This window comes from Sceloporus occidentalis, unplaced genomic scaffold (genome assembly GCF_023333645.1).
Source record: "Sceloporus occidentalis isolate IW3139 unplaced genomic scaffold, rSceOcc1.0.p SCAF_14, whole genome shotgun sequence".
Classification (NCBI taxonomy): domain Eukaryota; kingdom Metazoa; phylum Chordata; class Lepidosauria; order Squamata; family Phrynosomatidae; genus Sceloporus; species Sceloporus occidentalis.
In genome coordinates, this window is record NW_028316994.1 from 15,877,832 (window position 1) to 15,891,341 (window position 13,510).

Consider the following 13,510-nt stretch of genomic DNA (forward strand, 5'->3'; position numbering starts at 1 on the left):
GAAAAAAGATCAAACTGGGATCATTCAGAACGGTGAGCTTTATAAACAAAAAACAATCCTGAAGTCTTCCGGATAATTCTTTATAATATTTCAGTATAATCCAATATGGGAGCATGGACTGTTTTTACAAGGTTTATAGCTTCACAGCTAGAGGCATTGATCAAATACATTTCTGAGATTATCAGCTGACAAAAAGTTAGGTTTGATGGGTCTCGTTTTTGTGCAGAGTTTTTGGGGCGGACAAGTCCATATCTCTAGGAATTTTTTTTTAAAAAATGCTCAAAATCCAGATTTTCTTCTTGGCTGTTATAAATAATGTGCTAGGTGAGAGGAGGAGCTAAACCATCCAAGACTGATGCTCTATGCTTCTGGTTGGCGCTAACAGATCCTATATTCCTTCATGCACTGCCATTGGCTACTGACACCAGCTGGGCGATTTCTGTATTTAGTTGCTGATTGGTCCAGTCCTCTCTGATGTCATCCAGGTGGGCATCAAAGTCAACCAATTGGGAATAAGCCTTGGCTTCTAGGAGGGACTTGCAGATGTGGCGAGCTGATTCCCAGTCGCTCCACATGACCCTGAAATAGGCCAAAAAAATTTACGCATTAAATATGGACATTCATTCCTTTCATTGTCTTCGAGGCATAAATAGCTGATGAGAACCAGTTTGGGAGGCTTAGGTTCAGTGCCACTTCTGTTAAGGATTTGGGCTTTAGCATTGACTCTGTCACTGTTTCTAGATCGCATCCAGAGCCTGGGTTATTTTTAATGGAAAATAATAATATTTATTTATTTATACCCCGCTCTTCAGCCAAAAGGGTATCAGAGCAGCTTACAAATTGTGAATTACACATATAATTCCCAGAATCCACTATCCTGCTGGTTGGGGAGGATTTTGGAAAATGCTCATTTTGAAAGTTGCAGTGAGAATGAATTTGTGAAGAAGATGCCTTGAGTCTGTATTCTGGGGGAAAGGCATGGTATAAATAAATAAGGATAAAATATAGATAAGAGCCAGTATAGTGTAATGGTTGGACTAGAAGCCCTGGAGATAAGCGTTTGAAACTCTGCCATAGAAACCCAGTGGGGGACTTTGGACAAGTCATAGTCACTCAGCCTTGGGAGGAAGGAAGTGGCAAATCTCTTCTTAATAACTCTTGCTGAAAAAACCCATGGAGATGGTAGCCAGTAGCCAGACTTGGAAACACATGGCAACAAAACTAGATACCAACAACTCACAGGTTCTTGTCTTTGGGAACCCACTGTCGCTCCTTCTGCTCCAACACAATTATTGGAGGGACTCGGGGATTGATCGTGAACTTGCGGTTATCTAACTGTAAAAGAAATTAGAACAGTTGAAAACAATGAGATGTGATAACTTGTAGGGAGAGACCTCTTCTTGACCTTCGGTTTCTGAACAAACAACACGCAAGGTGTGAAAGTGTCACCCAACAAAGAGGTCTAGACCAAGACCGAAGAAAGTGTAGCCCACCCAGACCCCAATAATCCATATTCCATGGTCCAAATCCCCTCACCATGATAAGGACGGCGTGGTCATAAAGTTCAGCAATGCGTCCGGCGGTCTTTTGTGCAAGGGGTGAGAGGCTGCAAGGAAGAGAGAAGAGGAAATTAAAGGAAGAAAGCAACAAAAAGAAAGGGGGAAAAAGACCTGCTCCATTAAGCCACCTTTGCTGCCCAAATTCACCTTTTGTCGTCAATCCCAGAGTTTGCCTGATAATAGCCAGCCAGAAGCAGATCTGCTTCTGAGCTCCATGCATCAACCTGAAAAGATGGACAAATTCCAGATCTCACAACCAAGTAAAATGTTCTTCAGCATGCCTTCTTTTTAACTTGTTAACAGATCACATTTAATCAGTCGACATAATGCAAAACATCTTCAAAGTATTTCCTAAACAGCAGGCCAATCTTTTGTTTTTGACAATACGGAACAAGCTTTATCTTTACATAGAAAACTTATTTGATATTTTCTTCTTCATTAAAAAAATAAACCAAAAGGAAAAGGAAAAAGGAGGAAATCACAGAAAACTTGAAGGCTTCTTCCAAAATACATTTAAAGATTAATTTTTCTTTCACCAGCCTCCACTTTTCTTATGATTTCCATTTTGGTCTATAGATCTCTGCTCTTTCAACATGTTGGGGGTAGCTAGTGAGGCAGGCCTATCTGCTTTCCTCTGTGCTCTCTGTTTTGGGGTTCATGCATACTCAGCAACAGATTTTCAAGGCAGCTGCAGTTTAATTCACCTGTTGTAGGCATGCACACATGCTTACAGTAGGACTGGAAAGAGCATAATCCCAGGCTGCATCTACACTGCATGATTAATGCAGTTTGACACTACTTTAACTGCCATGGCTCAATGCTATGGAATTCTGAGGTTTATGGTTTTTTAAGCGATTTAGCTTTCTCTGTCAGCTCTGGTGCCACAACAAACTACCAACCCCTGGATTCCAAAGGATGGAGCCATGACAGTTAAAGTAGTGTCAAACTCCATTAATTCTGCAGTGTGACAGCAGCCCCAGCCCAGACTGTATTGCATTGTTTCCTGCAGACAAGCTGTTGCAGTCCATTACTGAAATTTTGGGTCTCTCCAGCCCTCCTTCACCATCTTCTCAATAGTGATGCTGGTAAAATCCAGTTAGTCAGAGGACAAGGAGGAAAGAGGGAGGGCATGAAAAGACTTTGTTAAAAGGAGCTTCTTCGTCAGAGCCTTTCTTTACTGAGGTATACCTGTATGAAAATTAGGATTGAAAACTTTAATAAAAAAACCAAGTTTGATCTTAATCATAGAATCATGCCTGAATGAAACCAGCACTGGCTCCCTCTCAGGTTTCCAAGGGCCTTCCATAAATGGGGTGCCAGTCCCACTGGCTGGGCACAAGGGAAGGCACCTCCTGCAGACTTCAGTTCTTGGCCAGGCATATAGGGAGCCTATATGGGCATATATATAGGTAAATCAGTTCCCTAGCCAAAGCCTTGAAATGTTTCTGTTTGGAAAACAGACAGCCCTACATATTTGTGGCATTGACTTTTGCAGATCTGATTATTGGTGGATTTAATTAATATGTTCTCGCTAGAAATCTCTATGGCCTCCAGTGTCTCTCTTCCAGAGATTGGCCATGGAGTTGTGCTGGAGGATCTAGAGATTCCTAGAGAAAACCCTTCTGTAGGCATTTATAGGTCCTTCAGTGACTCTCTGGTCAGCCTCTGGTAGATGCTGACCATACAATTGTGCTGAAGGACTGACAGAATCCTAGAGGGGTGTTCTCTTAAGGCAAAAAGAAGTAATTACTTTTTATTTGTGGTGGTTCCACTCTCACAGGGGTCCTACACCCCTAACCCCAGCAAACATGGAGGGATCACTGTACTCTGTTAGTTTGCCTCCTAAGGGGATACCTGGTTTAGGGCCACTTCCAGCATGACCGAGAGTGACAGGTGGCTGTGGAAGAGAGGGACACAGTCTGTGATGCAAAGGCATTCTGGTTGCCCACTTGTTGCCCTCCGCCTTTGGGCCAAAAGCAGTCCATTCACCGCTGCATGGGGGTAACGGGCTGCATGAAGGCACATCTTGACATATGCCCGGGCTGATATCTCCACTTCTGCCATCTGTCAAGGAAAAGAAGACAGTCACCTCTCTGAACTACTGATACTCCCTTGTTGTTGTTGTGTACCTTCAAGTCATTTCTGACTTATCACAACTCTAAGGTGAACCTATCATGGGGTTTTCTTGGCAAGATTTGTTCAGAGGAGGTTTGCCATTGCCTCCCCTGAGGATGAGAGAGTGTGACCTGACCAAAGTCACCCAGTGGGTTTCATAACCAAGCGGGGAATCGAACCCTGGTCTCCAGAGTCACAGTCCAACACTCAAACCACTGTGCCATGCTACCTTAATTCTCCATTATACCCAAACTTTTGGCATTTCAGCTCTTTGGATCTGCTGCATACCCCTGCTTTCTTTCTTTCTGTGCCTTTCCCAATTCTCTGTGCCTATTTGTTGCCTCCCATCTCCCAACCTTAACATTAAGCCTGGGTGGATAACTTGTGCCCCTCTGAATATCAATGGACTGCAACTCCTATCAGGCCTACCCTGCACAGCCAAGAGCAAGGGATCATGGGAGTTGCTGCCCAATAATACCTGTAGGGCCACAACTGCCTCTCTCCATGACTTTGGGTGCATCTGCACTGTAGAAATAAAGCACTTTGGCATCACTTTAACTGCATTGGCTTCATCCTGCAGAATCCCAGAATGTGTAGTCTTGTAAGGCACCTCTTTGGCAGAGAAGGCAAGCCTTGTAAAATTACAAATCCTAGGATTGCATGGGATGGAGCTGCAGCAATTAAAGTATCAAAGTGTATTATTTCTACAGTGTAGATGCAACTTTAGGCATCTGTTCCCTCACCAGTCGTGCTTCACAGGCCTACTATTCCCATGTCGAAATGATTTCTCAGGGCTAAAAGAACTCCAAATCTCTTTTTTTCACATGCACTGCTTCTCCCCAAAATACATTTGTTGTTGTTGTTGTTGTGTGCCTTCGACTTGTCTCTGGCCTATGGTGGCCCTAAGGCAAACCTATCATGGGGGGTTTCTTGGCAAGACTTATTGACAGGAGCTTTGCCATTCATTGCCTTCCTCTGAGGCTGAGAAAGTGTGACTTGCAAAAGGTTGCCCAGTGGGTTTCCATGGCTGAGCTGGGATTCGAACCCTGAGTCGTAGTCCAACACTCAAACTCCAAAACACTTTGACAAACAAACAAACAAACAAACCAGTATCCACCCAGAACTCTCTCTCCAAAAAACTGCCAGATGGGAATGAGAAGTAGTTTGACAAATACAACATTTCAATAACATCTGAGGATAGCAGCAAAGTCAAAAAGGTTTCTCTTTGCTCCAACCTGACTTAAAGCAGGGGCTGGGGAAAACCTTGGCCCTTCCAGCCCTTTTGGACTGCAGCTCCCATCATCCCCGACACAAAAGGTGGGAACTGGGCAGCCCTACTCTGGGAAATGCTTGGAGCTGCACTCCAACATCTCAAAGGCTGTTTTGTGGCTCATCTCTGCCTCCTGACAGGGGACAATGGGTGCTTTTTTGGGGGGAGGGACTTCAATTCCCATTATCCCCTGCCAGTGTGGACAATGGTAACTGAAGTCCCCCCTTAAAAATAACCCTGGACCAAGGGACACTCCAGAGATCCTCCTCCCTCTTGCCCTTGTAGCAGGACTCTCCAGTGATCCCAAAGCCAGGGAGTGGCCTTCCAGGTATGGATTGACTGCAACTCCCATCAGCCCCTGCCAATGTCAGGAAAGGTAGGGGATAATGGGACCTGCAGTACAATAAAAGTGCAAGGTTGCACTTGGCCTGCTCTGGAACCCAGCCCCCGAGCAGCAGCACCAGCTTCGTCCCTGAATCCTTCCCAGTATAAACAGACCCACCTTTCCACTCCTTGGAGCCCAGACTGTCGTTGCTCAGAATCCCCCCTTTCTGCTGCGAGAACCCCCTTCTCCCCTCTGGCTTCCTGATTCGCCAGGGCAAAACGGGCCAATCCCAGCGTGCGACTCATCCTCCTCGCTCCACTTCTCCCTCTCATTGGCCACGCCTTGGTCCCTATCCTCCACTCTGATTGGTCAGGTTTTTTTCTCTTCATCCCAGCGCTCCGCCCATTTCGTGTTTCTCCCCCTCAGGCCTTCTTTCCCATAGACATACCGTTTGATTTTTCCACTCACTTCCGGACTCCAATCGAAGATCTACTTCCTCCCGTCATAGAGATAGGACAACAGAATTCCTAGAGAGGCTCTAGTGCTTTTCCTTCAACTTGGACCATAGATAACAGAATTCCTAGAGAGGCCCCCTAGAGCCAAACCAGGAAGTGGAAATAAATCAATACCAGTTTGGCTGCTGCCATAATGCAGAAGTAAAGCAGCTTGACACCACTTTAATTTCCATGGCTATGGAATTCTGGGATTTGTAGTTTCTTGTGTCACCAGAGCTCCCCGACAGAGAAGGCTAAATGTCTCACAAAGCTGCAAAACCAAGAGTTTTCTTGAGATTTATTAGATTTACCATAAGGCTGAGACAGTGTGACACATGGCAGCCCCAAGGCATCGCTATCACAATGTTTTCTAGGCAAGATTCCTCCAGGGGACATTTGCCATTGCCTTCCCCTGAGGCTGAGAGAGAGTGGTTTGCTGTGGCAGAAATGATCCAGTTTGACACCACTTTTAACTGCCATGGCTCCATGCTATGGAGTTCTGGGATTTGTAGTTTGTTCTCGCCCGTTATTTGACAGGGTAGGCTAAACATCTCACAGGACTACAAATCCCAGAATCCCATAACAAGCCACGTCAGGAATAAACTCTTCCAGAACATGGCCATATAGTCCGAAAAACCCACAAAAAAAAACACTATGGATGCCGACCGTGAAAGCCTTCGACTTCAGAAAGACAATTTTAACTCCCCCTATCCCCACCTAACCTTTAAAGCAGATGCTGAAAGACACTATGGTCCAAAACACACTGCAGAAATAGTAATCCAGTTTGAGACCACTTTCATGCCCAGGCTCAGTGCTAAAGAATCCTGGGAATTGTAGTTTATTGTGGCACCAGAGCTCTTTGACAGAGAAGGCTAAATGTTTCACAAAACTACAGTTCCCAAAATTCCCCAGCATTGAGCCAGGGCAGTGACAGTGGTCTCAAATGGAGTATTTCTCCAGTGTGTTTTAGACCTTGGGTCCAAAACACACTGCAAAAATGATCCAGTTTGAGAACACTTTAACTGCCCTGGCTCAGTGCTAGGGAATCCTGGGAATTGTAGTTTATTGTGACACCAGAGCTTTCTGACAGAGGTTAATTGTCTCACAAAACTAGTTCCCAGAATTTGCTAGCACTGAGCTAAGGCAGTTAAAGCAGTCTCAAACTGGAGTATTTCTGCAGTGAGTTTTAGTCCTCAGTTTAGCTAATCTTGTTCCAAATCTTAGCTATTGAGTTCTTTGTCACAGTGTGCTAATCTTTAGATCAAAGAGAGGCTGGGGAAGGCTATTGAAATGTGATTACAATGAAAGAATTGTTCAAGTACAGGTTTCACAGTAGCATCAAATAGTTTTTCCCCCAAAAGCATACCATATCAGGAAAATAAGGCACAATTTTCCTCCCATCTCTTACTACATTAATTTCCACACAACACTGGTCAGAAAAAGAAGAGAATTAAGCAGAACTTAAGTCAAAGCAGCATTCATTTAGCAATTTGCTCCTGCGTCAGCCAAGATGTGGGAAAATTTCCTTTCATTTCTCTGATCCTTTCCTCTGTAATTTTTTGTTTGTTTGGCAATAGTAGCAGTCGCTACACATTTATGGCAAAGAAGTCTCCTCTCAATACATTGAAGGCTTTTCTTCACCTTTGGGGTTGGTCAGTTTCTCCAGGTTTTTGTTCAAGATGTGATACAGTTCAGCCTATGGGTAGAAAAACCAGAAGCATTAAGAGATCTTTCCTGGTCTTGCTCCGTCCTTTCTACAACCGTTTCCCTCTTCTTTCCATTGTTAAAAGCCCACAGCAGTTCTCCTTTTACTTACATAGAACCCACGGATATCAAGAACCATGGTCTGGATTTCCCGGTATATCGCCTCGTCCCGTTCATGTACAAGACACCGATAATCCATCTGTAGGGAAGGAAGCAGAGAAGTCAGGTAGATCAAGGACGTATTTTCTTGGGCACAGTTAAACATGCTGTCTGAACTTAAAAGAGTATTAAAAGGCCTATCTCTTCCAGCAGGCCTAACCAGTAGATCTTAAACTATGAATTTTAAATTAGGATATTTTACTTACTGCTGGGTGGTTTTAATGTGGCCTATGTTTATGTGTTTTAACCATGTTTTCACTGTGTTTAATTATTTTATGTGTTTTAATCTATGTTGTACTCCATCTCTAGCCTTGAGGATAGGCAGGTACGAAACATGATGATGATGATGATGATTTCCAAAAGGTAGAACAAAATAGGATTTTATCAGGTTCTCCTTACTCACCACATGAGTCTCCTTGGAAGCCTTAGCTACAGCATCTCCACGTTCTAGGTAATACCTAGAATGAAAAATAGAACTGATGGCTATGTTGAACTATTAAGTATTTTTCACCATACACAATTAAAACAATGCCATACTATTTTAATTGCCATGGCTCCATCCTATGGAATACTGGGATTAGTAGTTTCATGAGATAGTTAAACGTCTCTGCCAGAAAACTCTAGTGTAGTGGTTCTCTACCTTTGGTCCTCCAAATGTTTGGAGTTTTAGCTCCCAGAGTTCTTGGTTATATTGGCTGTGACATCTGGGAGTGGAAGTGCAAACCAGCTAGAGTGCAATGGTTGAGAACCACTGCTCTGATCACCAAATGACAAACCCTAGGATTCCACAGGATGCAGCCATGGCAGAAAAAGTGGGATCCAGGTGCTATCACTGTGTAATGTGACAGAGACTCAGGTCTGCAGAGTTGTGAAGAATTTCCCACAGTGCATCAGGGCAACATCAGTCATAGACTGAATCTGCAATGCAGTAATAATGTAGTTTGACACCACTTTAACTGCCATGGCCCAAAGCTATGGAATTCTGGAATTTGTAGTTTTGTTAGCTATTTAGCGTTCTGTGTCAGAGAGTTCTGGGGCCACAACAAACTGCAAATGTCAGGATTCCATAGCATGAAGACATGGCAGTTAAAGCAGTATCAAACTGCATTATTTCTGCAGTGCAGAATCAGCTACAGTCTCCAAAACCAACCATATCTTTCAAAAACATCCTCCCCCCTCCAATAATGCAACTGGTAATGGAAGAAATGTCATCCATGATGCTCCTCGAGTTACCCATGAAGCAAAAGTAAGGAGAAACCACTGGAATCCATTTTATCCGTAGAAACCTTAAGGAAGCAAAGCAAGGCAGTGTTTTCACTGTGGAAAAATGCAGGACGATGGGCCATTGGATGCAGTCACAGTGCCACATGGGATCTTGACTCTGTCTTTGGCACTTACTTGGCAATGGCGGTCTGGAAGGCCTCTACTTTGGTCTTCAGGGCCGTGATCCGTTCAAGCACCTTTTCCTGTTGGGCAACAGGAAAATAAACAAAGCGTTGTGCATATGGTGAGGGATCCATTCTCAGTTGGTGCTGTGGGAACCGCACATTCCCTGGATTCCTCCATTCCTCTTACCTGAACGGCCACCCCAAAATCATTGCCATCTTCGATTTTGGGAATCATGAACTGAATCCAGGTTGTGACCTGATGGGGAATGAAGAGAGGAAATTGAGGCACTGTCAGGAATTTCATATATCTGGTGCCACGCTGAAGCTCACAGTGGTCTGCTGTTATTGAGTGCCTTCAAGTCATTTCCAACTTATGGCGACCCTAAGGCAACCCTATCACTGAGTTTTGGGGCTGAAAGTGTGTGGTTCACCCAAAGTCACCCAGTGGGTTTCCTTGGCTGAGTGGAGATTTGAAACTTGGTCTTCAGGGTTGTGACCAAATGCTCAAACCATTCCAAACAGCAGATAGAGCACAGAGGGGGCATTTGTCCCAACTCACCAAGATGCATTTCTCTTTGAACTCTCGGACTTCGGGTTTGATGCGATCCAAAAGCGAAATAAGAATTTCATTGCCCTTCAGGTAGCCACATTTGGGAGCTGCAAGTGGGACAGAAAGGTGAAGCATAGCCCATAAAATGCCTTGATTCCCCTGTCACATATACACCCAGTTCCCCATCCCTCCAACGTTGTTCTCCTCTCACCTTCCTTCTCTTCCTTCTCTGTTTCCATCTGAAGAGGAAAACAGAACCAAAGCCATCAGTCCCTGAACTTATAGGACATACTAGGACTTCTTAATGGATAGAAGAACCCCATAAAATTGTTGCTGTTGTGTGCCTTTAGGTTGTTTCCGATGCAAGGTGACCCTAAGGTGAAACTATCATGGGGTTTTCTTGCCAAGATTAATTCAGAGGAGGTTTGCCATCGCCTTCTCCTGAGGCAGAGAGTGTGGGAAGTGCCCAAGGTCCCCCTGGTCTCCCAAGTCACAGTCCAACACTTAAACTACTACCCTATGCTGGCCCAAAGTTACTCTTCAGAAGGTTTGGCTGTGACCTTGGGCAAGTCACACTATCTCAGCCTTGAGGCAAAGACAAACCTCCTCTGAACAAATCTTGCCAAGAAAACTCCCTGACCATAAATCGGAGATGACTGGAAGGCACACAACAACAAACCAGGTGTTTGGTGACCTTCAACAACTCACCTCATCATCTTTGGGTGGGGGGTCCGGAATAGGAATATCCAGCGGGGCACGGAGAGAATTCAGATCTTTCACATTCAGTGCATCTTCCTGGAAAAGGGGCACAGATATGAAAATGCAAGGAGAGAAAATTCTGGGAGTTGCAGTTTTGGGAGACATTTCACCTTCTCTGTCGGAGAGCTCTGGTGCCACAGCAAACTACAGATCCCGGAATTGCATAGCATTGAGCCATGGCAGCTAAAGTGGTGTCAAACCAGATTGCTTCTGCAGTGCGGATGCAGCCCTGGCTGCTCCATAAACTCAGCTCTGAAAAGGAACTGTGGAATCTCGTCTCTTACCTTTAGCAACTGATCCAACTGAAATATTTTTGCAGGTAAAAATTTGCACAGGAATTCTTCTCCCTGAAGTGGCGAGTGGAAGGAGAAATGCAAAAACCGAATTATCTTGAGAACGCAGAAGATCATGTGAGGGAAGTCAGGGTTGAGAAATGGTGTCAGAAGGAACTCACCTCTTTCATTATTTATTTGTTTGTTTGTTTTAGTTTTTTCAATTTACTAACCAATTTTCTTATTATAAGAACATACATAACACATCCCACATATCACATAAAGACAAACTATGATATAATAGTTTATAAGAAAAACCACTACATGATAATACTACTCCTATTACACATATTTATACTTTATTATACTTTAACTTATTATACTTTAACTTCCAATGGGTTTCCCTGAGATTTGGTATTCTTATTTCATTGATTTCCGGATACTTGTAAATTACTTTGTTCCTGGTGATAGTCTCCATATATTATTTTCCTCTACTTTGTCTTAGAAACCCTCCATTTTGCCATACCTTTCCACAATATCCTATCACCAGAGCCCAACCCTTTCCCAATATTTTCTGTGCATTTGTGATTTACAGACGCTGTTTGCTTATCTAAGGTCCAACACACACTGCAGAAATAATCCAGTCTGAGACTGCATTAACTGCCCTAGTTGAGTGCTAGTGAATCCTAGGAATTGTAGTTTACTGTGGCCCCAGAGCTCTTGGACAGAGAAAGGCTCAACATCTCACAAAACTACAGTTCCCGGAATTCCCTAGGGCAGTTAAAGCGGTCTCAAACTGGATTATTTCTGCAATGTGTTTTGGACCTAACTCAACCATTTCTATTTGCTTCAAAAGCCATTCTTCAATAGTTGGTAGTCATGAGGATTTCCACTTTTGCGCCAGTAATTCTGGCCGCAGTAATCATATATTCTAGTATTTCCAGTGTTTCTGTTCATATCTTATTTGTCATATTCAATAAATGCAGATCTCTGGTTTTATTTGGTATCTAATTTTGAGAATCTTATTTATTTGGATGTGGATCCCCCCCCCCCCCTCCGCAATATGTTTTAACTGGAACTCGCCTCTTTTAAAAGGGACTCTCGGAAACAGGCCATCTGGAAAGAGAGAAAAAGATCATGAAATTCAGCTGCTTTTGGGGTGAAGGGGGACATTTAATAACTGCTGCGTAAAACATTGAACACTGATAATACATATCTGATGTTCCGCCCTTTGGTGAAAAGTAGGCTATAAATAAATGCTATGATGGTGATGATGATGATTAGCACTACCATTAGCGTTGCATTTGCAGGCTGCATTTGCACTGCAGAAATAATCCGGTTGGACACCGCTTTAACTGCCAAACTGCCGTGGCTCAAAGCTATTGGATCCTGGGATTTGCAGTTTTTTGAGATACCTAGTCTTCTCTGTCAAAGCACTCTAATGCCACAACAAACTGCAAATCCCAGGATTCCATAGCACTGAGCCACAGCAGTTAAAGCAGTGTAAAACTGAATTATTTCTGCAGTGCAGAGGCAGCCTGTACCCCCAACTTTTAAAAAAGAAAGCCAGGTGACGTCTGTCAATTCTGTAGAATCCGGGTTGCAGAACCCAATTCAGGGGTGAGAGGAGGAATATCCAAATAATCAAAGGCACTCTGACCATGTGCAGAGGCACTCTTCCCTACCCTGCAATTGAGAAAATGCAGCCTTCCCACATGGGACTCCCTGCTTGCCCGAAACCTAACAAAGAAAGGATGAGTGGATAATGGGAATGGATTTTAAAGTCTTTCAGCACATTCTGCACATGTTCAGAGGTACCTTTGTTTCCACAGATAGCGTGGCATAGTGGTTTGTACACCGGATTACAACTCAGGAACGTGTGGGTTTGTCGCTTCTGACTGATGGCCACCCTAAGGCGACTCCATCATGGGGATTTGTTCAGAGGTCCTTAGCCATTGCCTTCCCCTGAGGCTGAGAGAGTGTGACTTTTCCAGTGGGTTTCATGGCTGAGCTGGGAGTCCAATTCTGGTCTCCAGTCGCAGTCCAACACTCAAACCACTTTGCCGCACTGGGCAACACAAGGGACCCGGGTTCAAGGCCCTGATCTGCCATGAAAACCCACTTGACCTTGGGCAAGTCACACTCTCTCAGCCCCAGAAACCTCATGTTAAGAGTCACCATAAGGACCTGCAGGCCCCCATCAATAACAGCAACAACAACAGAGCTGGAAGAAACTTTTCTTCTTCTTCTTCCTCTTTCCTTGCATGGTTATCTCCGGTGGCCCTGCCAGCTGGGGGATGCTGGGACCTGCAGTCCAAGGAGCCTCTCCTTTTGGTTTATTAGGGGGGTTGCAATGGGATCAACCTTAGCTCCCCCCCTTCTTCTATAAAACCAAACATGTCTGGGCCCCCTCCACTTCTTCCAGGGTTATTTGTGGGTCCCTCTATGATAGACCCCCATCGTCTGCTCTGCCCACCTTTTCCTGGGTGTCTTTGCTGATCTGGATGGCAGTGCAGGACTTGACCATGATGGCAGCAGGGCTCTTCTTGGCCGCAGAGAGGGACCCCCAAAGCAAGGACCTCCGAGAAGAACTGAGTCTGCAAAACCCGCTTTCGCTTTCGCATTCAGACGTTACGCCCCCTCCCCGCCTCCTCCCCTCCCTGGTCTGTCTCCTTCCTGGAGCTGCCCTTTCTTCTGCCATTGGGGCACCTGGCCAAAACTCTGCCTTCATTTGGCACCAGTAGGGAGCCCCTGAGCATGCACAGAGTGCCTTTGGAGCATAGGAACATCTATCTCCTTTCCTTTTTCATTTCCTTTTGCATTGCACATGCAGAGTGCCTTTGGAGCACAGGAAGATCTGCTTTCCTCCCTTCTATCTTCATTTTGCATTGGGGTGCCCTGGAGCATACGCAGAG

The 13,510-nt window shown here is 44.6% G+C and overlaps 2 protein-coding genes across 5 annotated transcripts; both read right to left on the reverse strand.

Annotated features, from left to right (window-relative positions):
- Positions 1–20: 20 nt before the first annotated feature.
- EMC9 (ER membrane protein complex subunit 9) lies at positions 21–7,131 on the reverse strand. 3 transcript variants are annotated; one of them, XM_089480745.1, is made up of 6 exons: positions 5,718–7,131; positions 3,414–3,623; positions 1,707–1,783; positions 1,537–1,606; positions 1,241–1,335; positions 21–579 (listed from the first exon to the last, which is right to left on the reverse strand). In XM_089480745.1, the coding sequence occupies exons 2-6, from the start codon at positions 3,621–3,623 to the stop codon at positions 399–401; spliced, it is 633 nt and encodes a 210-aa protein (XP_089336871.1). In that variant the 5' UTR covers positions 5,718–7,131; the 3' UTR covers positions 21–398. The 3 variants fall into 3 exon arrangements, with proteins under 3 accessions (XP_089336871.1, XP_089336870.1, XP_089336872.1); XM_089480744.1 differs by having other exon boundaries at positions 5,447–7,131; XM_089480746.1 differs by lacking the exon at positions 5,718–7,131 and adding an exon at positions 4,910–4,933.
- A 93-nt stretch (positions 7,132–7,224) lies between these two features.
- PSME2 (proteasome activator subunit 2) lies at positions 7,225–13,224 on the reverse strand. 2 transcript variants are annotated; one of them, XM_089480741.1, is made up of 11 exons: positions 13,072–13,224; positions 11,679–11,711; positions 10,608–10,670; positions 10,273–10,359; positions 9,776–9,803; positions 9,574–9,671; positions 9,202–9,270; positions 9,025–9,092; positions 8,030–8,084; positions 7,580–7,666; positions 7,225–7,459 (listed from the first exon to the last, which is right to left on the reverse strand). In XM_089480741.1, the coding sequence occupies exons 1-11, from the start codon at positions 13,120–13,122 to the stop codon at positions 7,379–7,381; spliced, it is 720 nt and encodes a 239-aa protein (XP_089336867.1). In that variant the 5' UTR covers positions 13,123–13,224; the 3' UTR covers positions 7,225–7,378. The 2 variants fall into 2 exon arrangements, with proteins under 2 accessions (XP_089336867.1, XP_089336868.1); XM_089480742.1 differs by lacking the exons at positions 9,574–9,671; positions 9,776–9,803.
- Positions 13,225–13,510: the final 286 nt, after the last annotated feature.

Bases quoted from the DNA above. Each gene is read 5' to 3' on its own strand.
- EMC9 (XM_089480745.1), bottom strand. From the start codon at position 3,623: ATGGCAGAAGTGGAGATATCAGCCCGGGCATATGTCAAGATGTGCCTT. The intron at 1,784-3,413 runs GTATCCCCTTAG...CCATCTTTTCAG, and splicing joins TGGAAGTGGCCCTAAACCAG to GTTGATGCATGGAGCTCAGA. The intron at 580-1,240 runs GTGAGTTGTTGG...GGCCTATTTCAG, and splicing joins GTTCCCAAAGACAAGAACCT to GGTCATGTGGAGCGACTGGG.
- PSME2 (XM_089480741.1), bottom strand. From the start codon at position 13,122: ATGGTCAAGTCCTGCACTGCCATCCAGATCAGCAAAGACACCCAGGAA. The intron at 10,360-10,607 runs GTAAGAGACGAG...CCCCTTTTCCAG, and splicing joins AGTTGGATCAGTTGCTAAAG to GAAGATGCACTGAATGTGAA. The intron at 9,672-9,775 runs GTGAGAGGAGAA...TCCCACTTGCAG, and splicing joins AGAGAAGGAAGAGAAGGAAG to CTCCCAAATGTGGCTACCTG.